This window comes from Miniopterus natalensis, chromosome 20, assembly GCF_054644295.1.
Source record: "Miniopterus natalensis isolate mMinNat1 chromosome 20, mMinNat1.hap1, whole genome shotgun sequence".
NCBI classification, from domain to species: Eukaryota; Metazoa; Chordata; class Mammalia; order Chiroptera; family Miniopteridae; genus Miniopterus; species Miniopterus natalensis.
Window position 1 is genome coordinate 17399004 of NC_142100.1, and position 27160 is coordinate 17426163.

Sequence of the window (27160 nt, forward strand, 5' to 3'; positions counted from 1 at the left end):
TCCAAAACAGAATTTCTTTCATTTTACTAAAGTGATTTCTTAAGTAATAAAAATCTCTCCTGTACAATAGAACTGAAATTTAATTTTATTTACTCCATTTATGCATTTTCCTCAAGTTTAGTCAATTACTTTGATTCATTGAGGGAGAGATGTGCTTGTTAATGTTCTCATGTTAAATGTAAAAAGCCAGTAAACTTGAAACAAAATTGGCTCAAAGGTTTGTTGGTACGTAACTAAGTCAAAACATAAAATGAATTGTTAGAACTTATACTGTGGAAGAAGCATCCTGGGGGTAAGATAATAGGCAGTTTGGGGGGCAAAATGAAGAAATATTAAAGCTTTCTTTTAGATTTGGCTGTTGGGGGCCTTTCATGACTGACTACCAATTTTCTTCTGTTTGGGCCAGCAAATTTTAGAACTTTTGATGACTTTTAAGGTTTTCAGAATATTGGCCACCCTAGAAATAAATAGGATAGTGTTAAAATATGATTCTGAGCTAGTACACAGCTATTTTTCCCCCTGCCTTCTTCTAAGTTGACCAAATGAACCATTAATAGATCTGTTTGTCAAACTCAGAGAGATTGGTGACCTTGTAGCTTGTATTAAAAAAAAAAAATTAGCCCGGCCGGGCGTGGCTCAGTGGTTAAGGATCCAGGCGATCAGGGTTCGATTCCCGGTCAGGGCACATGCCCGGGCTGCGGGCTGCAGCCGATCAATGACTCTCTCATCATTGATGTTTCTATCTCTCTCTCTCCCTCTCCCTTCCTCTCTCTGAAATCAATAAAGATATATTTAAAACAAATAATAAACTCATTAAAAAAATAAAATAAAAAATAAAAATTACCCACATATGTTATATTATACCCTGATCACACCTCTCCCACATTTAAAGGGGTTTTAGATAACGGAAGAAGTAATTCGAACTGCTAGATGTTGTTTGACTTTTAATGTGATATTATTTCCAGTTATCCCGGCTTCATTTTTCTGTAGTGTTACCCCTTTGCACGAATCTTCCCAAGATTTAAAAAGAATAAGTGCTCACAGAATGAGCCCTCCTTCATTATTGTCTTTTAAGGATGTAAAGGCGCAGGTTAATCTCTTTATGCCTTTGGAATCGAGCTTGTACTGCCATATGTAATAGGAGTACTTCAGCTTTTCTTCTCTTGGGATTTTATTTGCCACAGTAATGGAAGCTCCAAATCACGTACCTGCTTTTGTGTTCTGAAGAGATAACAAAAGGACTGTGCACACTACCTCTTCTGTAACTTCACAGCTCTCTGGCTGGTATGGGGTTCCTTTCATCTTGTCTCTGGTCAGCTGCTCAATCTTATTATGGAGCCAGAAGTCCATTCTGGGCTTTATGTTTCCTTAGTTTAGGAAATTAAGTTGTGCTTGAAAGTTCTCAAAGAAGCAGCTCTGGTATAGAAAAAAATATGTAATAGGGCTTGTAGTTGGAGGATACAGTTTTGACATACAGTTATTTAGCCCTTAAATACTGGTTATATGAATGCTTACCTCACAGTGGTATTAGAGGATTTAAGTGAAGAAAGGCCTGTGAAAGTACCCAGTTCCATGCCAGCTTATAATTAAAAAGCGGTAACTACCATTATTGAGCACTCCTTATACTGCACAATGTGTGAAGCACATTGCAAGATATTATCTGATTGAATCCTCTCAATGGCTCTGCAGAGGAGGTAATATGAACTCCAACACATGAAGTTCAGAGAGCCAAGTAAAGTGCCCAAGGTCACACATCTTCCAAGTGGTGATGTTATGATTTGAATCTGATATGTGTGAAAAGCCTGTGCATGTAAAACTGTTTTTACATGATGATATCATTAATAATGGTCGTTTCATTTGCATGTTTGGAAGACTGGTAAGACTGATAAATCCATTTATTTGTTAACCGAATTTTCTATTTGTAATGTGTTTGGTTATCTTTTGCCTGTTTTATCTGTTGGGATCTTTCCTGATTATCTTAGGAATATGCACAACCTCATCATATATATTTAACCCTTCTCTGACCATACTTGAGGCAGCAAGTGACGTTCATCTTCCAAACCTGCAAAATTTTACACTTGGATTTGTAATATCTCATTTTTTGTGTGATTTTTTTTTTTTTTTAAAGGTTTATTCTGTAAAGTGTGTGAAAGACTTTTACTCAGGGATATTCCTTTATTCTGGGGTTTCTTTTTGTGTGTGTTAAGAAACAATGTAATGTAGTCTTAACTACACACGAGAACTTCTGTGTTGTATTGTGTACAGATTGAATGGATTCAGTTAACTCTTAGATTTCACATTAGGGAGGTAGATCAGAAGCTCGTAAAAAAGAATTGCTTCTATTTTTTAAAAATGCTGTATGCAGTTAAACATATTCATAATTACTTGGTGATTTTTACATTCACTTTCCACTTGATTACTTTGGGAGTGAGGATAAAACTGTTGAGTTCCTAAAGCTTAGACTAAACATAGTCACCTTTGATTATAATAGTCTTTGAAGCAGTGTGACAGATGCCAAAAAAGAAGTGATGGTGCTGTTGAAAATATATCCACTGTTTCTCTCCTCACAGCAAAGTTCCTACATTCGTGAGGATGATTGCTCCCGAGGGCTCCTTGGTATTTCATGAGAAAGCCTGGAATGCATATCCCTACTGTAGAACAAGTAAGCCTGCTTCCCAGTAACCATTCCCCCCAGGGAGGACACTTTTGAGAAGGGTGGCACCAGTCAAGGCCTTTTGTGGGTTCTCGGGCTGTCACTGCACTGTGGCAAAGGAGAGGTTGCATTGCATTCCTCATCCCAGAGCTTTGTGAGGGGCCTGGGTTCATTCCCAGATGACAGCACCTTGAGGTCCTTGCTGACTGCATAGGCTCCGGGGTGAGCAAATGAAAGGAATAGAGCATACCTTGTTTTATTGCGCTTCGCTTTAGTGCACTTCACAGATGTGTTTTTTACAATGAGAAGGCAAGACCCTCCACCAGCAAAAAGATTATGACTCACTTTGTTGTGGTGGTGTGGAAATGAACCCACAATGTCTCTGAGGTATGCCTGTACAGAAACCTTAAAGAGAGGCCATCCACACTCAGAAATGTCTCCTGGTGTAGTTTTAACAGTATTTTACGTATTTTGCCATGTAATAGAGGAGGGATATGGCAGCCTTCTGAAACAAGTTGTTTGCTAAATTAGTAGTATAAATGATGTTTTGCTTTTGTGACTTTTAAATTCCCTTTATAATTTAAATTTCTTTTAAAATAAGATTACTGACTCCATACTCTAAAGTATCCTACTGTGTGACTTGTATAGAAACTGTGCTTTGTGGATGTAAACTACTAAATGCTCTATTTTCAGGTAGTTTGATCTTGTGACATTAAATGTTGTGACAGATTGTTTTGACTCCGATTAATTTTTGACATTTTCCCCCTTTTATTGCCTACCTGTCCATTATGCCTCAGTTGTAACGGTGAGTAAACTGTTTTTGTGTCACAAACTCTTCGTTTTTAGACTTTGCTTTACATAGTAATTATTTTCAACTATTCCTTGCTTTTTTATTAAAACTGCCCACTGCTGCATGACTTCTCCTCTGTGCTTCTTCCAGCAGCCTATACTCTACCACATGTTCCCAGGTTTAATGGGCTCTCTCCAGCCATGTCTCAAAATCTCCCTGTTGACTTTATTTTGCTTCTGTTACTTTCTTTGAATGCTAGCTTTGCTCACCAAACCTCATAGCTTCTTTAATATTAGCCCTGTATGCTGCATGACAAGTAGGATTGTTTAAATTATTTAAAAGCATGTAGCATTTGCTTTACCCGACAAGTCTACAAAAATAGGTAGCTAATGATTCTTTGTCACTTGAGGATCAGGCTTGTAGAGTCAAAGGCATGGATGCGTATGCTGGGGAAGGCTCCCCAAAGAACTGGTGAAAGATAACTGTCATTTTACTGTTGTGTTTTCTGCAGAATGAATATATGAAAGATGACTTCTTCATTAAAATTGAAACATGGCACAAACCAGACTTGGGAACATTAGAAAATGTAAGTCTCACCTCTGAACTTTCAGTGAAGAAGCCCCTGGAAATGAGAATACTATAGTCCATTTTGTCATCACCAAAATGATGACACGTGCGTTAGACTAGTACCCGGCCACCCCAGGGGCGTGTCAGATTGCAGTGAGGCTAGCAAGCAACCAGAAACAAATGGCTTTTCCTGGCCATTCCCCTTTAGTTGGTGCATGAGTGGACTTTAGTGAGGTTGCTGTTTTTATCAGCAACTCTTTCTTTGGGACAGGGAGAGCACAGATAAGCAAAATTCACCGATAATCCCCAAACCAATCTTAGCCATTGAATTTTAGATTTTTAAAATCTTTTCATCCTGTTTATTTGCCAGAGATGCTCTCCATTGCAAAAATAGTTGCTTTACTTTTCACCTCCATTCCACTTTGCTGGGATATGGGTTGATGTCAGAGAAATGGCCAAAAGGAGGGAGAATGTACTTTGGATAATTTATAATAATGTTGACGAGTTCCTGATTTTTACAATTTGATACACATTATCTCTAAAATAAATTTCAGGAAAATCAGTTAAGACTCACTGTAATCATTAACTTTTGGTAAGATTTGTCAGGGAATTTGGGAGGGCATCTGGTATAGGTTCTTGCCCTTGGGCCAGTGGTTCTCAAAGTATGGTCCTTGGACCGACCAGCAGCAGCATCTGGGAACTTGTTAGAAATGCAAATTCTCAGGTCCCACCCCTTACCTACACAGTTAAAATCTCTGGGGATGGGGCCCAGCAATCTCTGTTTTATGGTGTACGTTTGAGTACTGGTTCCAACCTTAGGGTAGGTTTTTATGTATGAGAGTTAAGTTAATGGTAATTTTGGTAGAATCCGTTTTTACTGTGCTTTTTATGTTATTGGTTCCAATTAATAGAACTTTTGGATTATAATTTGTGGTATTTTGACTTGAGTTTTTTTTCAACGTGATCACTTAACATTTCATGTTGTTTTTTCATAGTAACTCTAAAATGTAGAGGGTCTAAATAAGATGATTTGATATTTTTAGTCTGTGTGTGTTTTAATGTTTTCAGCTTTCAAATGGGTATATCTTTGGCAGTTTTTAAACAATTCTTAATTAGTTCATAGATTTAGTTTCAGAATAAATAATTGAACAACATGAAGTATAGAGGAGTTAACATCATTCTGAAACTGAATAGCTTTAGGATAATCAAATTCAGAAGAGGTTTTAGACCATACAGTGCACCTTTTGAAATCTGATTGTAATGTCACTTTATGTTTATCTGTAATTTGGAGCTTACAAGGTCTTTGTCATGTATTATTTGAGTTAAACATGGGCCAGGTACATTTTGTTAAATAAATCATCTCTATGGATTACCAGAAAATATTGTGACAGATTTCTGTTGGTTTGTCAGCATTCTCACCCCACCCACCCCCTTATTATTTGGGGTTTCAAGGGATAATAAAAGATTTCTAGATCCCTCAAGACTTTGGATGACTAATTTAATTAAATAGCAATTTGGATTTTGGATTTTTTATTCCTCATAATGTACTCTAAGAGACTCAAGATAAAGATTATATATGTAAGTATGATAGTTTTGCCTAGCAAGAATAGTCTATAGTTTTTGTTTCATTTCTCTTTGTCATTTATAGGTACACGGTTTAGATCCAAACACATGGAAAACTGTTGAAATTGTCCACATAGATATTGCAGATCGAAGTCAGGTTGAACCAGCAGTAAGTACTATGAACTACTCAATGACATTTTAACCTGTTGCCTCTTACATCTAAGAATTATTTTATTTATTTCTTGTATGGCCTACATTTTTACACTGAAATGAGCCTGGAGCTTGGGTCTGGACTGTGCAGCAAAAAGACCAGAGAGTAAGAGAGAAGGTGATTTATTTTTTGTGCAAATTTCACCTTTGTACAAGTGTTCCCTTTAAGAAATTCAGTGTACCTGAGATATATAGATCATGGGGGAAAACGGTATTGTACAAAAGAGTAAGAAAGCAAAAATTGATTTTACGTACAAATTTTCAGTAATTTAGGTTACCCTAAAATTGTCATTTGTGGGAAATGGTTGATGGTAGAATATCTCAGTTTAATAGTTGTGTACCTTTCTGTTTTGATTTTTACTAGATGTAAATATTTGTACTTTAGGCTTTTGACTTAATGAGAAAACTTGTTTTCAAGAGTATTAAAACCTTTATTTCACCATCACCCCCTGCACATCTCCCCCCTCCAAATTAAGGCCCTTGTATTACTTTGCCACAGTTTGTAAATATTAACTCACTACTTGCACTATGCTTTGTGCTGCTTTGGTGTTGCTGTGCACAGCTGTGGACTTTTTATATGTTAAGACAACCTGTGATCCTCTTCTTGCTAGTCTAGAGAGAGATAAAGCTTTGAAATAAGAGCAATGCCCCTTGTTTTGTCATGAAGTGCAGCGTCTTCAGTTAGCAGTTCATTTCATTGCCTTTCCATTTCATTTTCGGTGCTTCCTCCCTGAACTTGAGCATTGTTATAAGCTGGACAGAAATAACTCAAAAACTAAATGTCTCATGTTGTTGAAATGTAAATGTAAACCTTCTAGAACAAAGGCCCCTGCCCTTTTCTCAGAAATCACTGCCAGCAGTGACCCTCTGCTAGGCTGGATCCTGTTCAGCTAGGGCCCCCTCCCCAATTAGAAGTGGGAGCACCGATAAGGGATCTTTGTCAATTTTAGTTGTGCTATGATTTGAAGTTGAATATTTCAATTTTAGGGCTATTTCTGCTTTTAAAATTATATAAGGCTTTTATCCTCAGAAGTAAAATGTATGTTCTATTAGTGTCTGTTTTGCCTTTTTATTTCTCTTGGTATCTTTTCCAGCCATGATTTACTGGTGATAGGAAGAAATATCATTGGGAGTGAGTAATGAGTGAGTCAGTTAATGGCTAGGTCAGGACAGCTTACATGCCTTGAGCAGCAGGTCACCAGATAATACCGAGTAGCAGTATGGCACACGGGGATTGGTTGGCCTGGGGAAGTCATTCAGATTATATTGTCAGTTTGAAAAAGGTTGTGCTGGCCAAACAAAATGGTCTGATATTGTGGCTCATAGGTTTGCATTCCATGTTGCTCCTCAGCAGTGCACAAGGCACCTTTGGTTTTGCTGGGGGCATGAGAGTAGTTCTTTGTTCTTGTTCTCAGGCTAAAATGTGCTCTCAATCAGTGTTTGTAGGCACCAATGCAAGACTGCACAGGCAGAGGCTGAGCAGGTGGCTCTCTGTGGGTAGACAGTGAAAGAGAGAATGGATTCGGCCCAAATGAGGAGGGTGTGAGTCCATGGAGCTCTGACTAAGCACATACATTCTGAAACTAGATTTAAATTCTGAGGTTTTGCCACCTGCTGGCTCTCCAATCTTGGGTGCCTGTTTTGTCTTGTGTAAAATGGGTAATTATCTCATAGGATTAAATGTGAGTACTTAGAGCAGTGCCTAGTTTAAGAATTGTTTGCCATTATTGTCATTATTAGTTATAGTTTTACAGGAGTTCTGAGAACTGTGTCCAAGCATTGTGAATAAGTGTTAACAACGTATGTGTGATTTCAGTGTGCATGGTTCCTGTCTTCCAAGTTACATTTTAGAAATTAGTAAGATATAATTTTTTTAGAGTTTATTGGATTCACAGTACCTTTTTTATTGTGATAAAATACACATAACATAAAATTTACCATTTTAACCATTTTAAAATGTACAGTTCTGTGCAGTTAGTACATGCACAGTGTTGTACAGCCATCACCACCACCCAATTCTGGGGCATTCTCATCATCCCAGTGGACACCCTGGGCCCATGAACAGTCAGTCATCCCTCCTGCTCTGTGCCCCCAGCCTTTGACTACCACTCATCTCGCTACCTGGGGGTGTATGAAGGCTGAGCTGGATATGTGTGGTAGGGAGAGAGTTGTAGGGCCTGACACTCATTCCAGCAAGGAAATGGGCAAGAGACCTAGTGGTCCTTCTGTCTCTGGATTTGCCTATTCTGGATATTTCATGTAAATGGAATCATAACAGTATGTGGCCTTTTCTGTCTGGCTCTTTTTACTGTAGCGTAATGTTTTCAGGGTTCATCCACGTTGTTGCATGTGTCATTACTTCATTCCTTTTTATAGCTGAATAATATAGTTCGGTGTATGGGTAGACCACATTTTGCTTATCCATTTATCTGTTGATGAACATTTGGGTTGTTGCCATCTTTAGCTATTGTGAATAGTGCTGCTGTGAACATCTGTGTCACAGTAGCTTCTGGTTTATGTGTTTTCTTAGTTGTGGATACTAAAAGTACAACTTATGTCATGCAGGAAATTCTCAGACTTCTTGACAATAAAATAAGAACCCCGACATGCACATTTTCTGCTATAAAAGGAGAGGGGGACTCTGTGGTGGGAGGCAAGGGTGCCCTTGACAGTTTTTAAGCCTGGGGGTGAGGAGCAGAGCATCAAGCTACCTAGGGATATATGAAGGCTGTGGTGGGTATGTGTGGTGGGGAGAGAGTTGTAGGGCCTGGCACTCACTCCAGTAAGGAAGTGGGCAAGAGACCTAGTGGGCTGGAGAAGCTGGGTCTGCCCTTTTCTTCTGCACATCTCATTTGTTCACTCTGCTTCCACAGGAGAGTTGCCCTAACACTCGTCCTTCTGGTTCCACCCCATCTGCTTGGCCTTGTCTAGTTAATGTTTGTCTTAGGATTAGCTTCTATGGCAAACACCTGCACCACCTGGCCATTCTTACTTTTTACCAGATCTAGTTTGGTTTTCTGTTGAGTTAATTTTTTCATTTGATTCTGCTTTTTTATGTTCCTTGAAAATTCTAGTCCAAGGTGTTGGGAAAGGGAAGCTTTAAGATGATACTTACAATTCTAAAATATCAGTGTTGTCATAGCAATCAGCTGGTATTTGGTGGATGCTCAGTCTGTGCTGATTGAATAGCTCTGCTGTAACTATCCAAGATTAATATAGTACCTTCAAGAGGCTTACAATCTGGGTGACACAAACCCAGTACAGTGAAATAGTTAACAAATGGCAGAGGCTTATGCATGGTCCAAAGTGCTGCAGGATTTCAGAGAAAAGAACAAATAATCTGTGAGGATAAATCTGAAAAGACTGAATGGAAGAATCCTAACATGCGGATGAGTAGAATTTTGTTGGCGGAGCAGTTCACCCCACCCCTATCACTACACTTTTCCCTCTTAACTCTCATTCTCCTCTCCCTTCCAAATAGAAATTGAACCCCAGAGGGAAGAATCATTGTACCGTTAGCCATTATCTCCCCGTCTCTTAGCACAATACAGATATGTAGTAGGTACTCGTGAACTGTGTTAAATCAGTATGAATTGTAGGCAGTGGAATAGAAGTGAAGGTACAAGTGCGTTATCCAACACAGAGAAAAGTTGGAATAATTTTTGGAGTTGAAGGGAACCTTGATGACTTAGGCCTGGTTGCTTTCAAACTGTGCTTTGCATAATTCTAAGTTTCTTGGAGCCCACTTGAATTGTCAGGATGGAGCAACTGGAACATGGAGCTGAGGTTCCCTCTGTCCCCTTCTCCCAGCACAATTCTGCTTGTCTGGCATTAGTCTTCATGCTAAGATTTACTTTGAACACACTTCTGAAGCTACAAAAAGTTTAGTTTCAGGGCTAACCTCTCTGTTTTCCAAGTGAGGAAACTGAAACCCAGCTAAACTAGTCTTTCTCAAGATGATTTAGCTAATGCCAGAAGTAGAAATTCTAACTCTCAATCCAGTGTTCTTTCCACTCTCTTGATTCCTTCCAAGCTAACGCTGTGCTTTGTCACTCTTTGAGCTGCCCCTTCAGCACTGTCTTCCTCTCCTCAAACTGATCCTCCATTGACCATGTCCTGGACTTTTCTGTTCTGGTGTGCTGCCTGTTTTGGCCTCCCTTCTGGGTCTCCTTCCACTCTGTCCACAGCTTTTGTCCTGCTGGACCTGAGTCAGATTTCATTTCCTGCAGGGAGAGTTCACCCAGGTTGGAAACAGTCTTTTCCTCTGCTGAATTTCAGCTGTTGTTCATTTCATTGATGTGTTTTGTTCTCTGTGTTCAGGAACCCATCCCCTTTTCACAGAATGGGCACCTCATAAATATTTGTTGAATAACAAATTTTAAGGGTAATGATGAAACTAACCTATGTGAGTGAAGAATTTGTCTAAAATCAGTTGGAAGTCAGTATGTTAACATCTGGATTGTCAAGGGGTGAGGAAACAGTCACTCACATACATTTACACTCCTGAGGGGGAGTATAAATCGGTACAACCTGTGTAGCAGAATTACAAATGCGAGTGCCCTCGGACCCAGAAAAATTCCACTTCTAGGAACTGAGCCTATTCATTTGAAGCGACAAGTAGGTTAACGTACCATTGGAAACAGCCTTAAGTCTAAATGTCTCTCCATCAATGGAGAACTGATCGAAGACACAGTTGACCCATATGATGGAGTTCCGTGTTGTCGTGAAAAGGGAGTGAGCTCTTTGCACTGATACAGAATCCTTTCCAAGGTAAAGTGAAGAGAAAAAGATGAAGAAGGGTGTGTATAATATTCTTCCATCTGTAATTATAAAAGGGGGGAGAATATATCTACATGCACTTGCTTATATAGGTGGTCAAGAAGACAGTGTATATAAGGCAGTTGTAACAGTGCCTTCTTGAACTGGGGACAGCTAGATGTGTGGGGAACAGGTGGAAGAGTTGAGGTCTGGCAGAGATGTGCGCAGTGGATTGAGGGGATGCCCTCTTCTCGCTAATCATATTGGTTTTTTATTGCTGCATGACAAATTACCACAAATTTAGTGGTCATGTAATGTAACCTAATCAAAGGAATGAGAGCCATCGCCTTTGCCATCATCTGTTGGTTAGAAGCAAGTCACAGGTTCCACCTGCTCTCAGGGGAGGCGATTATACAAGATTATGACTCATTGGGGTGGGGGGGTCGTATTAGGATATGTCTGCCATACCAGCAGTCAATATTTAGTGCCTAAAACTTTCTCTTCAAGGATTTAAGTGCCACTAGAATTGGGAACTTTGTAACTATGAATAGGCCAACAAAGTGGAATTTCAATAGGAAGGCCTTCTGAAGGTGTGGTGATCTCTCAAAGTTCAGACTGTGACACTCTAACTCCTGGAGATGTTAGTCTCAGTATGACTTATAATTCATTGCCTTTTTTTTTTTTTTTTTTTAATGAACGCTAAATTTGTCTTGAATGAGCTAATTTTTCTAAAAACTTCTTATTACTTGCTTTAAAAGAAATATAGTTAATTAGTAATTTTGAAAAGATAAGTAATCAAGCTTCCTTCCATATCAGGACAAAGGTGAAGTAGTTGGGAGGTCAAGAAACCAAGAAGTTGGAAGTGAAGCTTGAATCCTTTAACTCCACCTGGTGGGGATTTTCTGTCACTGCAGATGAATATAATACAAACAGCCCTAAACATTTTAATTCAGAATGATTGTTGATTACTTTTAGGGTTTAACTCTCTGCTGGGTTGCTGGTGTCAGACAGCTTGTATACCGCTCTGTCATAGACTTGCTGTTTTTTTTGGTTGTGCTTATGAACTGTACTTCACCATGCATAGAAGGGATATGATTAGACCCACAGTGTAACTGGATACTTGGGGAGATGCTTTGACATGTTTACATAATTGAAGGGAAACATGGGCCCAATAACTAGGAACAGGATTTATTGTAAGAATCTGTCAATATGACGCAGGGTTACAGAGTAATATGCTACAGAAATCATATATATTTAAATATGTGGGTTATTCAGGGTTTTTTGTTGATGTTTATGGAAAGTATGGTTGGGACTATTAGTATAGCCACTATTGTCTGTAATTTTCTAGACGATGCATCATTGCCTAATGAAAGAAGCTAAGCAGTCTGGGATTTCTGCATAAATATCCCTACCCAATTTCTTTTGGCCACCAAACAAAACAGATTTCCTGTTTGAGGGGAAAGAGGCATTGTAGTGAAGTGTTAAGATGTTAATTCCTTTAAGAGGGAAGGCTTTTTCTGCTTGGCATTGAAGCAGCCAGGGAGCACACTGTGTTCCAGTAGGACAGACCCCCTAGTTCTCACCCTCTTCCCATTTCAAATCTAACCTGAGTATCACTCCTGAAAAGGCTTTTTTGGTAAATTGAGTACCCTTTGGGGGCCTGGCCTGTACTGTTCTCATCATGTCTGTGTTGCCAGGACCTAGCAAGATACTCAATATTGAGTCTGATGTGGAGTGACTTTTCAATAAAGGCTTGATGGATCAAAGAGAATTTGCAGATTTTCCCCCCTCTGTGGTGTTAAAGGAGAAAAAAGTTTGAAGGAATTGAAGTTTTTGTTGTTCAAATATTAAATTAACAAAATGCTACTTTAGGTCCTTTTTGTAATAATCCTTGATGGTGAAGTGTATATGATTACTTCAGTTCTAAAAATTCTGTCATTTCTAAATGAGTTATATACCTTTCTGTCATATTAAAAAGTGTTTTAGATCAAATTGTAATAGAAGTCAAGGTATTCAGCATTCAGCATAAAACACCAGAATATAATTAAAGTTTTTTTAATTTCTAAAGTTGTCGTAAATACATAACCACAACAAAAAGTTGCGAGTTCTTTAAATGTCCTGATGAAATGCACATGCATATCTTCAACTCATTTCCAAAATATACACAAATGAGTCAGTTGACATCTGCTTCTGCTTTTTTTTTAAGGTATAAATTTGAATCTGGCCCTTTTTAATCATCTCCAGCACTTTGTCTAAGTAGCTTTCCATGATTTGTATACAAAAGTCACTTCCCAGGAGAGGAAGACTCTTTAAAGTGTAAGCCGAAGTGTACACACGATTAACATCAGAGAGACCTTCGTTTTTGGAAGTAATTTGAAAGAAAATGAGCAGGTTTTGTTTTTTTAAAAAAAGAAAGAAATTGGAACCATATTTTCAGATATTTATGTGAAACCAGAAAGGATTGTATCAGCCTCCCTCTATAGTATATGCTTCCTCTGTAGAACATCATATGTGATATTCTTATAATTTCCAAGGTTATTTTAGCAGAAATGTTTCATTCAAATTTGTAAGGTCCACCCACAGGTTTAAAATTGATCTAGCTTAACATCTATAAATGTCACTATTTATCAAATATTAATGATACGAAAGTATTACATTGTTTGGGAGGCTTAGTTTAAAAATATAGATGTATTTCATATTAAAATGCAGCAAGTTTAAAGAGGGAATGAATTTTTCCCCCTTATGTTTCAGCATGTTGGAGTGTACTAATTTGTGATGAAAGATTTTTCCCAAATGGGGCATTTCAAAACCAAGAGTTGCCCAGGTTTGTAACTGAAGTGGTGTTTCACTGAAGATGGTATTCCTAAAAGAAGAGACAAAAGCTAGAAACTCATATGCCATGTTGATTCTGGGTCACAGGAAGGATGTGCCAGGTGTGCTCTGATTGATAGGGTCCTTCACGGGCACTTCCCTGCAGAGCGTGAGAGCCCTGCTAGTGCTGGTGACTCAGTTAGCTTGTGCTCTTAATTTGATGAAGTTCAGATTTTATTCATACCTCTCCTTTGGTCCTTTTTAAACCTCTCCGCCCCAATTCTTTCTCCCATATCCCTCCTTCTTACCTGCTCATGAGTATAATTGCCATGTCATATTTACCTTAACTATCCATCCTTTTTTCCTGCTCCGTTTGCGAATGTCCCCCTGGGGAGTGATGGAGTCTCACACTGTGGGCTCAGAGCACAAAACCACCCTGATGCCTGCCCCACATAGCTAGACTTCTGTCCCTGACCTATGGTCCTTGGGTTGTCACTGCTGCTGGATTCTGGACTGCTTTGTCCCACCTCTCTCCAGCAGAACACTTTTCCTGAGCATCTTTTTTTAGCAAGAGCTCCTGGAGCAAAGTGGGGCTCCACTTATTAGTCACAGTTCTTTTCTTGATACTCTGGGGGACACAGGTACTCCCAAGTGAGAGGATGGGCTGCTGGTAAATCTCTTCCTCTCTGCTAGTACCTGGGATCACCTCCATTCAGAACTACTCACTCAGCCTCTCCCCGGTCTGGTTTCCTTTGGAAAACACCCCCACTATAGCCGGGTAGCAGGGTCTGTACAGGTGTGAATCCCTGTTTGAGGCTGGATCTGCCCATTGATCCTTGGAAGTTAAAAGGTTCTTTTTAGGGCCCTTGAGGTCCTCTGGGAAGCATTGTGGACCAGGCCTAAAGGCTTGAGCCCCTTTCCATTTAAGCAAGGTCAGCCCACAGGCAGCTTGTTAGAAATGCAAATTCTCACCACCACCACCCCTCCACCCATTCTCCGATGATTTCTGTGCATTCTTAAGCCTGGGATGTGCTGTACTACACTGTTAATGGTGAAGATTATAGAGGGGCATCCTTCTTCTAGGATTCTGTAAGCAGAAGAAATCTCAGTTGGAGGCCATGGTTCAAATCATTCACCCCAACCTTTATGTTTACTAAAGAGTTTTTGAGCCCAGGGAAGTGCTGCATCTTCCCCTGAGCCACATAACCAGTAGAAGGGGAGCCAGGACTCAAAAGCAGGGCTACTGACTTATTTTTTTCTTTCTAGAATGTTTTACTATATGACGTGCCTTCCTTTGCAATATGTTGATTAAGAGCATTCTTAATTCAGTTAAACAAGCCTGCTCTTCTGTGTGTCCTCCCAAGTCCCCCGAAATAGCAGTTTTCATCGGTGGCCTTGGTCACCTTCTCCCATAACTGCTGTATTTTGAAATTTGCATATGTACAGTTATAATGAAGGATTGAAGGCCCTAAGATGTCTTTTGGTGTGGATACTTAGAGCTAAAACCATTCCTACATTTACTCATGTTCATTTAGCCAACATTTATTGGAACTTGCTATTTGCTCTTTGGCAGTATGGTAACTTTTTCCAGATAAAGGAATAATTGTGTCTGTCTGAAGAGAGCGCAGGATTCTTAATCAGTGAGCAGCTAAAGTGTTTCTAAATGACTTTGGAGTTTGTCTGGTCCAGCTGTAGCTTATGTAGTGCAGCAGTGCTGAGGGCCCTTCTTCCAAAGGGCTTTTCTCTCACAGCTGATAAATACCTGTGCTGGGCTTCAGGCTGCAGCCAAAATCTGGGTTCAAAGGCTAACTAGAACCGGGAGCTTTGGAGTTTTGTACTTTATTAACTAAAGAGCCCCTGCCCACTTCATTGTATATCAAAAGACAATAATAGGATTGTTGGGCTCATCTAAGCTGCACATCTGTGTGTTATCGGTGGAAGTGGGGTTCTTGGGGTACCACTGGAACAGGCATTTCCAAAGGCCCCCATGGGAAGATGAAATATGATAGAAAGCTTTATTTCTGTGGAGTTACATCCACTCAGTAAAGCTAAAGCCAGAGCCGTTTCCAGAGTTTCCGTTCCATGTTGGAGCCTAGTCCAGTACAGCATTAGTGGTCCAGTACAGCATTAGGCTAGTTGCAGTCCATTAGTCCATTGCATGTGGGGTTCGAGTGGCTGTGGGTCATGTGGGTGAACACAAGGGGTCCGTACAGGCTGAGTCACACAAGTCCCAAGAGCACAAGAGAGTGAACTCCTTTGTCTAGGGGATTAAATATCCCAAATTTTGCTCCTTTGCAGTGGCCATACCCATTCTAGCCAATGACCTTTGTTCTCAGTGTGACCGACAGCAAGCACCTTCCCTGTGCCACCCCAACTTTACTGGGCATGCCTCTGTCTCCCCTTTGTTGGGCCCCTTGGGAGTATAAAGTTGTAGTTTCTTGGTGAAGCTGCCCAGATGACATGCCTATAATATCTGGCCTTCCCTTTGCTCCTTTCCTATTATTAATAGCTAGCTAGTTACAACAGTATGGTAGCCTCTTGTAGAAGTATCACAATTGCCTTCTTAATGATTGTGGTATCAAAGAAAATGAGTTGGCTTTTAAAGTTTGTGCTTTTTGGTTCTAGCGTTGACCCTTTCTTCTTTGATTGTGGTTCTTTTAGTTGGTATGTTTTGGGGGAGAGAACAATATCCCATTTTAGTTGAGAGCAGAAATATAGGGCGTCCCAAAAAATATAAACACACACTTGGAATAATGATAAAGGCGGTATTTATTAAAACACATTTCATTTTCAGAATTGAGCTCTCAGCTGTTAAAATGTGTATGCATTTTTTGTGTGACTCCCTGTATTCTAAGCAGTACCTGATTTTCTGAAAGTGAACACATAAGACACTTTTCTGTTCACTTAGCTGTTTTCATTTTGAACCGCCATTCCATTATTTGGGTGTTGAACAATCTGACACTTTTTAATTGTTACTTTTCCCCAAATGTCAGCCTTGGCAAGCTGATGAAGCTTAGTTTAGTTTGTTTAGGCATGCAAGTTTTGGTCACACCTTAAGCAGTGCTTGTTTTCTGTGCTCTACGAAGGATTCAGGCATATCTTTTCTTTTGATCAGACATTCTGTGAGGCAGTGCCCAGATGTTATATATTTGAGTAGATAGTCTTGGCAACATATGCTTTACTGCACTGCCTTTAGAAAAAAACTTCATAATTTTAAAGAAATGTGCTTTCTAAATGTACTTTCTAAATCATCTTTATAAGATTAGTTTTTTTTCCTTTCTTTAAAATTAAAAGCATGATGAAATCTGGCTGGAAAAAGTTAAATGTTAGATCAGACTATGTGTAATTGTTAATATTTGTCAGCTTTTGAGCTATGAAAATGACCTTGTTTTAATGGGTGGACCTAATGGATCATTCTAATTAACCTTTGGTAGATGATAACCTTAAATGGTCAGCACTGACCGTCGCTCTAGCTTATTCTCTCTCCTAGCTTTCAAAAAGCTGCGGCATTTTAGATGTTACTTTTGTTCCAACTGCTGCCTTGTACTTCCTAAGAAGGGCTTTCTGCTTCTCAGAGCTGTGCAGTGGCTGGCTACCCAGTCTTTAGCCCTGAAAAGAGCTTTTGTTTATTAAGTCTGTGGCTGAGGTCCAGCAAGTCCGAGGAGAGCCTGTGGTTGCCAAATGCTTCTTCAGTACTCTTTGGCGTGAGCATGCACTAGGTCTAGTTGAGTACCTCTTCCTTTTGCCATTAAAATGAACCTTGACATTCATTTCTATTTTTAAAGTTTGTAACTTATCTCTGGTGTACGTGTGAGAGCCCCAGACGATTTTTATTAAAGTGTGTGCATAACTTTATTAAAGTGTGAATTGTGACCCAGGTCCTAACTTGTAATAGGAGCCTCCTGGAACTCAGGAACAAAACAAAACAGCTCAAATTGAGGTTTTGAGGTAGCTGTGATTTTGCTTTTGCTTAAGAAATTTTCACTTGTGAAATGCTCTTCTCAAGAATCTTGCCTTTGCTATGCTGTGAAGCAAACCATTGTCAAGATCCTTTTTGTGGTAGTTACAGAGGTTTTTCCCCCCTATCCTCAAGGAAGATATAAATAAATGTTAACATGGTGTTTATTAAAAGAAGTGTAAAAATGTTTCCCACTTTCTTCTGCTGCCTTACATGGTCAAGTACTTGGGGAACACTTAAAATATTTGCATCCAGTAGTGGATTTAGAGAATGCCCCATAGACTTGAAGACATAGTTGGGTAGCAGTGCCCTCTTGTGGGATAATAACATACTGCTTATTTCATGCTTGCTTAAATCTTAGCAAGGTTTTTTAAATTTCTCTTAAAAATCTGCATGTACGAGCATATTTTGCACAAAATACCTTTACACTAGAACCTTGAACCCATTATTAACTTAATGTTTATTTCTAATCTCTTCCATCTTTTAAAAGTAAAAAGTAGGGATGGTGATGGAATGAATGGTAGGGTATTTAGTAGAATTGCTCCAGTTCCTTCCTGGCTGGGGGGAAATTTTCTGGTAGGAGTTAGAAAATGTTTTTGTGAGCAGCTAATGGAAGATATTTTTAAAGAAATTCATGTAAACGGCTCCTTAAAGTGAATTCCTTATAAAAGCCCCTTTTTAACAATGTAAACTCTTTCCTTAGGAAAGGCTTTCTGGGCTGAGATCCCTTCAGGTACTTAAGTCTTATCAATGATAAAGTGTAAATTATATCACATTTTTTCAGTAAAGTACTGTGGTTAACCTGGGTGTTGAGAGAGCAGCATATGAGTCCTGGCTCTTCTGAAGTAAGTTCTCCAAAAATAGTAGCAAGAATGATGCTTCTTATTGTATTTTGTTCTTGCTGTAAAAAAATAATGTTTTAATTTTTCCCCTGCAATTATGTCCTATTTGATGTTTGTTAAATTGGTGCTATGGGTTAAATGGGGTTCTGGGACTTAGGACCTTCTTTGTCTGAAGGCCAGATTGTGAACCAACATGGACGTTTTACTGGAGAGGGCTCAACCTATGAATTTTAAATAGGACATTCCCCTCCCCCCCTCCAATTTTAGTTTAAGGTATTTGTTGTAATATATTCTGCGATCTACTTTCATTTAAGGTAACAAACCCATTTTGTGTTAAATAAAACTTTCCTAAACATACTACTTACATTTTTCAGGGGCATGCAATTTAATTTTAAAATAATGTTTAACAAGCACCTTCAGCAAAATTGACTTGTTAATATGTTAAAACTTCATTGGAGTCAAGAGTTTATCTTCACTTTTAAATGCTACAATAAATATATAAACATATAGTAATAATAAGTATGTGGTTACAGTAATAAATATATTGGATATTTGTGCGTAAAACACAGGCTTATCCAAACCAGTAGCCCATCTGCCCTGAAGAGTAGCCCATCAGCCTTGGGCTTGCCAGGAACCCCCTTTCCTGTCCTTCAAGGACCTTTTCCCTTTTGCTTCATCTTCCCATCGGCTATTTGGTTTTCCTGCTCGGTTGTGGAATATGGAGTCTGTCATGTCAGGCCTTTGGTTGTAACCTCTTTTCACAGGTAAAATCCCGATATCTTTCTCTTTATGTTAATTTGTAACCCTCCAAAGGCTTAGGAGGCCTGCCTTGCTAAACATGACAGTGTTGGCAGTCTCTCTGGCTGTGTTATGGATAGAATGAGAAAGAATGGAAGAGGCGATTGGCCTCGCTGTGCTCTAGCCTAGCAGTGCTCTAGCCTAGCTGTGGCCACCTTTTAGCATAGAGCTTTGTTGACAGTTTCTGCAGGGTCTTTGTGAGATTAGAAACATTACAAAAAAGTGTTCTGTTCGGGCGTACAGGTTTGATTGTATTTCTCAGTTCTCAGTGCAGTTTAAAATTCAGCTTTTAGGATTCATTGGTGGAAAGCCAGTAAGGATTAATGAGAGGACTGAATTGAGAATATTTTTTAATGCAGTTTTGTTCCTCTGAGGTACATTCAGTAACAGAAACTAGGCCAACAAGTTATTGACAATTAGTGGTCCTTTGGGAATCTGCTTTAATGAATAGATAAGAATGATTTGTAATTAGCATAATAATTATATGCAAATGAATGCTTCTGAATTGCTCTAAAACACTTCTGAACTGTTTAAACAGCCCTCCTGAGATCTTGTTACTCTATTAATTTGTGTAGCAAATCCTTTTTTCATAGATCATGCAAAGATAAACTTCAGTCCAGCCCCTGTCCAAATTATTATGAATTCCAAGGTGGTAGGACCTGAATTAATGAGATTTACTTACACTATATTAATGGTACTCTGTGGGAACCTGTGAAATGGTGAGGAGTCATTGGGGAGATGTAATTAAAAATAGAAAAGAAAGCTGCTTATTTGAAAATAACTGTTCAAATGAGTTTCTTAAACAAGTTAGTAAATGTTATTTCTCTTAACACCTCTGTTATTTGCTATTGCAAAATTTAATGCAAACATTTTTTATTAATAGGCTTCCCCTTTGGAGTCTGGCTTGAGTTTTGTCAACTCCAGTTAGTTATGTACTTGGGTCAGTGGGGAAAGTATCCAAGAATCCCTTGTTTTCTAAGTGCCACAGTACTGAAAAGTGCAGGGCAGTGCTAATAAATGATGTTTGATTTTTACTTTTGTACTTAATTCAGCCTTTCCTCCATCCTGGTCTTCACTTTTAGGATGTGATGAGAGGAAATAAGCTTTGCTAAATTGAGCAGCAGTACCTGTGCATTTTAAACTTAGTGATTATCTTTGAGCTATTTGAATAGACACCTAATTAATCATGTTATGCTAAAGGAAAGCACTTTACAGCAGGCTGCAGGATCCTAATATCTCTCTCAAGTTTTTATGTTTACCCTGTAGAATTGTTTATCTTCTTTGGGGGGTGGGGGGATGCTCTTTTATAAGCAGGTGTCCAGGATTTACTAATGCTTGTGTTTGGGCACACTTTTCCTTAGTTTACACTTAGCTTTACCTGTGGGAACCCATGTGTGGTTCTTTAAGCAGTTTCTGGTGTCTGGAGTGTATTTTGATTTTTCCACAAGCTGTCAAGACACTCCTACCAGTCTGCCCTTCACCTTCTACTCACTTTCCCATTCATAATCATGAGTTAAATCTGGATTCAAGGACATTTAGATTGCCTCAGCACAAATTTTGCACTTGTATTTTGGGGGACAGCCACTATGCTTAAAGATTCATAAAACTAATATTCTTTGTCTTCAAAATGAATCTGGTTTCTGTTGAGAGTTTCTATTGAGAGCTGTAAATGCATACCCAAGAGGCAGCGCAACTTTTATATTCCAGTGACAGAAAATAGGTATTTATAAGAATTGAATGAAAATATTCTGTGGCTCCAGCTTGGAGACTCAGTAATCCATTTATTTACCATATTTTATGTGTTCTCCGAAGGGTATCTTGACTTTCACTTGTCTCCTTTTCTACTTAAATAAGAGTTTTCAATTAAATAGAGTTGTGGTAACACTAATCTGAATCTACCTAATGCTGATACCATTGTGTTTTTCTGTTGTTCAGGCACCAGTATTAGTGGAGTGAGCAGTGTCTAGGGACATTACACCTAACTTGATAATGATGGTTTTACTAAGCCCTTGTCCTGGCCAGGCCTCTGGGCATTATACAGATAATTAAAATTTGATCACAAAAAAATTTAAACACAATGCACCTTAGCAATAAAATTTTTCTACTTTTAAACATGATTTTAAAACCCATTTTACAAATACATTTCCTTGGCCTAGTGAATTTGCTTTCTTTTTTTCCCAAGGATTACAGAGAGTGCATAGCAAATTCAGCCTTCAGAATGCCCAGGAGCTGAGGACTCAAGTAGGCTACAGCTGTCTTCACCCACTGTATTCTAAAAGAGCTAATGAGATGAGAAGTCTGCAGCTGGTGGCAAGCACAGTAAACCGTGAGCCAAGGGCTTCTCTTCATCAGAGCCGCCCTTTCCCCATGGGATCCCAAAGGAGACAGAATACTAACAAAGCCAGCAGGCTGTCTCATTCCACACTATTGCTCATTTGCAGCTATAATTGGTAGCTGAGGTTGCATTCTCTATGCTGAAACTGTCATACATGAAGGAATATATTTGTTCATTGTGATACGGATATAAATCGGCCAGTTTTCAAATCCAGAAAGACCAAGCTAGATACCCAACAATAAAACTGCAGCAAAGAAGATACCATTTAATAAATTAAATGTTTGTTACGAAAATACGAAACTGAGGTTGCTAAAACTAAACCTGCTTCCTGCTTTTAAATATCTTGCTACTTAATTCAACTGATTAAACATTTACATATTCAAACTAACAAAAAAGCCCAAAAATTTCTAGGTTTTGACAAGATGCATTATTCTCATCTGTCAAGGTTAAGGTGCTATTGTTAATAATTGGCTTCTGTTACATTTTCAGTATATCTTTAATGTTTGCCGCTTTATATTCAAGAGAAAAAAGCAGAGAGGGAAGAACACTTAGCTTTTGAGATATGTGTATATGTAATATTTTATATGCATACACTCATTTCTTATAGGAAAATCCACTTTGGTTTCTGGTGCTGCTTTTTGGTGTTTTTGAAACGTGTTTTTGCTTATCTGGCATTTGTAGACACCCTTCTGCCCCTCCCCTGTGTCGTGTACCAGAGTGAGCCCAGAACAGAGGCAAGAAGCCTTGTGTTGGAGCCCTCAGTGAGCCATATCACCTCCTTCTCAGACTGTAGTGTCCTCATCTGTAAAGTGAGGCGGCGTGGATGGTCTTCAAGGTTTACTTCACCTGTATAATTCTGTGAATCCATAGTTCAGAAAAGCATCCAGTGAACAACTAGCACTAATAGTGAAGGCTCAGAAATACACTTTGTGAAACTGTATTGGTTAGGTCCAGAGTGAAGTTTTAAAGTGTTATTTCATGTTCTTCGGTTAATTATGCCAGATAGGTATGGAAAATCTGAAGTTGTCGCCCTCATGTGGAGCTGGGTTTAGGAAGGAGAGGGGTGTTGTCAGAGAAGTCCATGTAATCCATCCACTCACATTTTCACCTTCACTGGTGCCGTAATCATGCTTAGTCCCATCTCCTGGGGCAAGTCACCTTCTGAATTCATTTTCTCCTACATGAAAGTAATTTATGCTGGCCACAATTTAGACTAAGTTCGCTTTTCTTAAATCAGTTGTTTCTTGGTTTGTGTACTACCCTTATTGTATTCATTCCATCAGTGTTTTTTTTCTCCCATTAGCCCTACTGATATTTGTGTACACTTTGTGTTGTTGATTTTGTGGTTTTTGCCTCTGTTGGAGTGAGCAAGTTTCGAAGCCACAGAGGTAGTTCTGCAGTCTCTGGTTCATCAATTCTAAGATTCTTGCTCTTTGATTTTCCCCTCATATTTTATTCAAAATCAGAATTTGTCTTTCAGTTATAGCATGTTTTATTAGCTGAATGTTTTCCTTCTTAATGGTACATAAAATAATGGAGCATCCTCTCTTAGATTTAGGAAATGTGGTGTTGTTCAACTCACATGAGGCTCTATAACATTTTAGATTTTGAAAGACAAAAAAATGTGAGCATTGTGCCCACAGCGAGGTCACACTCAGTAAAATACAAAAAGGAAAGTATTTTCCCTCAAATGTGATGAAATACTAGCCAAACATCTGGGCATTGTACAGGTAATTAAAATTTAATCATAAATAATTTTAACACACTGCACCTTAGCAATAAGATTTTTCTACTTTTGAACATGATATTAAAACTCACTTTAAAAATACATTTCCTTGGCTGGTATCGGTTGGTTTCAATTCTCCATTTTTAGTCAACTCTCCATTTTTTCTTGGCAATTAACAGTTACTCCCTGGGCTTTCAGTTATGTTTATTTGTCTCTCTTTCTCCCAGCTAGACTGACTTTTCTAGGACCCAGGACCAGATGTTGGTTCTCCTTAACCCCTTGAACTACCTCTTAGCATCCTGTGCACTACCTTCTTCTACATGGTGGCTGATGAATAAATAGACCTTGATTGAGGGAGATGATGTCACAAGTGACTTATGATATGATGTTAAATGTTTTCAGTTTTGGAGAAAAGTGCGCTGGTCTCTGGGTTTTAATTCCAACCCTCTGAGATAGAAGAAAATGTTTTCTGGAGTCCATGATTATTTGTTAGCACGATGGCCGGTTTCTCACTGAACCCCGGGCTTGAGAGACCACTCCTGGGCAGTTGATTCTTTTCTCAGTCAGCAGTGAAGTTGTTAATTTTGAGGGTGTGGTTCTAAATAGGAGTTTTAGAATTCATTTTAGCTGACAGTAATTGATCCTTCTGCTGATGCGCCCAGACACTTGAAGTAACCCCAGTTGTCCGACCCCTTGCAGTCGGCTCATCCCTGTTTGTCATTCCTGGGTAACACTGACTGACCACACTGCATATTCTAAACAGTAAGACCCTGTGTGGCCTGCTAAGTTTGCTTGTGTGGTAATTTTAGCCCATTGTTGGGCCTTTTTATAGCTTCTTACACAACATTTAAACAGGCTTTGAGTTCAGGGTCATACATTTAACCCAGTTATCTTTAAAGTTTTGTTTTTTATCTGAACCTCACATTTTTTCTTCCTCACATACTTTATGTATAACTTTCTCTTTAGGAATTATTAATATGTCGTATGCACTTACTAACTGGCTGTTGAGGTTTTTTTTCTTGAGGATATTTTTTTCATTGATTTTTAGAGAGAGTGAGAGGGAGTGAGGGAAGCTAAAAGGAGAGACAGAGAAATATCGATGTGAGAGAGACACATTGATTGGTTGCCTCTCACACACACCCAGACCAGGGGATCGAACCTGCAATCCAGGTACGTGCCCTTGACTAGGAATCAAACCCAAGACCCTTCGGTGTGCAGGTCAGCACTCTAACCACTGAACACACCGGCCAGGGCTAGCTGTTGAGTTTTGATTGGCTATTTCTCAACATGTTTTCATTGATTTGTCAAAGTTTGTATTGTACTTTGGAGTATATTCAAAGCTAATTTCTAGAACAATGATTTTTGATATTGTCTTGTCTGGGCACTTCCCCCAAAGTGTGTGGTCCCTCCACAGTTGCTTTGAAGGACTTCTGGTTCAGAAGTTCTACTTGAGAAGGGAAGGGCTCTTTCTTTGTAGTATTTTCAAATGATCTCTGTTCACTGTTACTATTACAACTCATCTAAACCTGAACTTTAGCTCTTCAATGGTAATTTTTATTTCTTTCTGTAGATTGTCTACATATGTGTTTGTAAAGACAACAGAACTTTTGTAAAGCAGACAGGTTTAAAAAGATTTACTTCGTTCATTTTCTCTGTTCTATCAGGAAGAGTATATTAAGGGAAATAGAATTTACACCCACTAGAGGCTTGCATAAAACCTAAATTTTGGGGCGGTTCCCCTAAGGAGTCATAAACCCCTCCCTTATCTCCTTTGGCAGTGAGAGGCTTCCTCTTCCATGAGGAAGCCAAAGTATGTGTACCCTATGGCTCTCTGTGGACTCGGGTTTGGAGAGGCTGGCTTCCTGGTTGAGGCATCCACCATAGACCCAACCATGGAGGAAATGGGAATTGCCATGGAATCAACAGTTCTGATCTGTGTTCCCAGTTACGGTAGTTGCTCTCTAGGAGGGGAATTAGTCCAATGCCATCATCTATGGGTATTGGCAGAACTGGAATGGGTATGTTTTATTTCTCGAATGTGACTATACATATATCAAAATGCTGGAACTATTGAAAAATGTTTGGAGATTTGTTCTTGGAGATAGCTATCCAGTAACCAGTGGACAGCTAGTCAAGACTTTTGTTAGCTTTTATTATGTAGTCATTTTGCCTTAAGGTAAAAGTTTAAAACAAAGAGAATCAAAGTGAAAACTGAATGTCATATAGAAACATTTTCCTACTTTTATTTTATACAAAAGCACAGTAAGCCTAATGAGTTGCTGTCGTCTGTTCTAGTAGCTGCAAAGCGCTGTTCCGGCAAGGTTAAAGAATTTTCTCTGGTTTTCTTTTCTGCCTCTGACTTTGTTTTGCTTTGCAGGACTACAAAGCTGATGAAGACCCAGCATTATTCCAGTCAGTCAAGACCAAAAGAGGCCCTTTGGGACCCAACTGGAAGGTACTGTATGCTGACCTTTCTGACAGGCAGAGTCTTGGCAACAGAACACTTGACAGGTCTTGAGTCTGGAAGAACTGGTGACGTTTAAGTGAAAAATAGAAATGGCATAAAAATAGTTTTATTTGCGATAAGGACTTACAGCCAGTTGCAGTTGGCCAGCAAGTCTGCGTTGCATTAACAAACAGAACAGAGCCAGACTGTCGCTTTCAGCATAATGCTATTCTGATAACTCTTAAAAAGAGACAAGTGATTTAGTCTTTGGGGATTGTACTGTTCTCTTTTGAGACTTGAAGCAGTACAAAAATCCATGTTAAATGAAGGTTTATAGTTTAAATTTTGTCTTAGTAAAAACTGAACAAGCTCCCTTCACCCGAGCTTATGTTCCTGGCCTTTTAATAGTTATATTTTGGAAAGCAGGACACCAGAGAACAATTTCAATGAAGTAGTTGTTTTCTAATAAAGAGCACATCCTTACTTTATTCAGGGAATTAAGAAAAGCACCGTCCAGGTAATCATTTAAATTGCTGTAGAAATATAATGCATTTTAAAGACATTCACTAAACTAAATGACAAACCCTTAATGTGTTGATGGCAAGTTATTACAGCTAATTTGACAGGAGAAGAGGAGCATAGGAACTTAAACCTGCCCCGAGCAGATTTTCCACCAACAGGATTTTACTTAGTAACGAATCTGTTTATGTTGAAGCCAGTCACAGGTCGTCAGTAAAGGCTGTCGCTAGTTGTTGCTTGCGGGTTAGAGAATTACGGTAACAGCCCCACAAGTAACCCATTGCAGGGTTCTTCATGGGCGTCAGACTCTTTTGTAGACTATCTTGCATGTCAGTTAGAATGAAGAATGAGTCTGACTTTCTTCTATAAGAAATGATTCATAATTATCTTATTTTCACATTTGTTCTCTGGGTAAGTTCAGTTCAAGATTCTCCCAGTTTAATGGCCATGATTAGAGACTTTTAACTTAATGTCCAGTAAGTGATATATGCCACTTACAAATCAAGGAACAAATTCCATATGCAGGATCTAAATTTAAATGGAATTTAAAAAGTCCCCGCCCTTAGCCAGATTTCTAGCTGTGGACTTCAGAGGAATCTTAAGAGATTTAACAGTGGCCTTCTAAAAGAGAATGCTGTGCTAGGGCAGCAGGCAAATGGCAACTTCTAAGGTTGCCATATCTTCTAAAAGGCCATCTTGCTCCAATAAGTAAAAACTCTCTAGTTGATAATACTTGCATGAGGAATGAAGGACATGAGATTGAGACTCAGAGGTGCTCAGAGGTGAATTAAATACTGAATTTTCTTCAAATTATCTGTTTTTCAAGTGTAAACTTTGAAAAGGCATTGCTACATTACATGGTGGGCTATTATATTTGGGCTCAAGTGTTGGCTGTAGAAACTCCTAACCAGTTTTATAACAGGCAAAAAAGATAGTTTGACACTATGACTTTTACCTAATTTGCAATCTTTTAGGACTTGGAGTATGATTTTTATTCCTTTTTTATTTACGATTTTTACCTTTTTAACAAACATTGGTTTGTCTTTTTTATCCATTAATGATTATTTAAAATTCTCGAATAGGTTTTTGAAATAATGTGATTTTTACATTGTTTCAGGTTGTGGTATAGCAGTCTTCCCTCCCCCCCCCCCCTTTGTGGGTATGCATGTGTGTATGTATTAAAC

At 38.9% G+C, this 27160-nt stretch overlaps 1 protein-coding gene across 1 annotated transcript in view; it reads left to right on the forward strand.

Moving 5' to 3' along the window:
• Positions 1-27160, forward strand: part of PITPNB (phosphatidylinositol transfer protein beta) — a 61135-nt gene that overhangs the window by 15085 nt on the left and 18890 nt on the right. The window contains exons 4-8 of the mRNA XM_016198633.2: positions 2571-2662; positions 3451-3458; positions 3955-4029; positions 5659-5742; positions 25389-25466. Of these exons, the coding sequence (XP_016054119.1) occupies positions 2571-2662; positions 3451-3458; positions 3955-4029; positions 5659-5742; positions 25389-25466 (337 nt within the window). The remainder of the gene's footprint in view (positions 1-2570; positions 2663-3450; positions 3459-3954; positions 4030-5658; positions 5743-25388; positions 25467-27160) is intronic.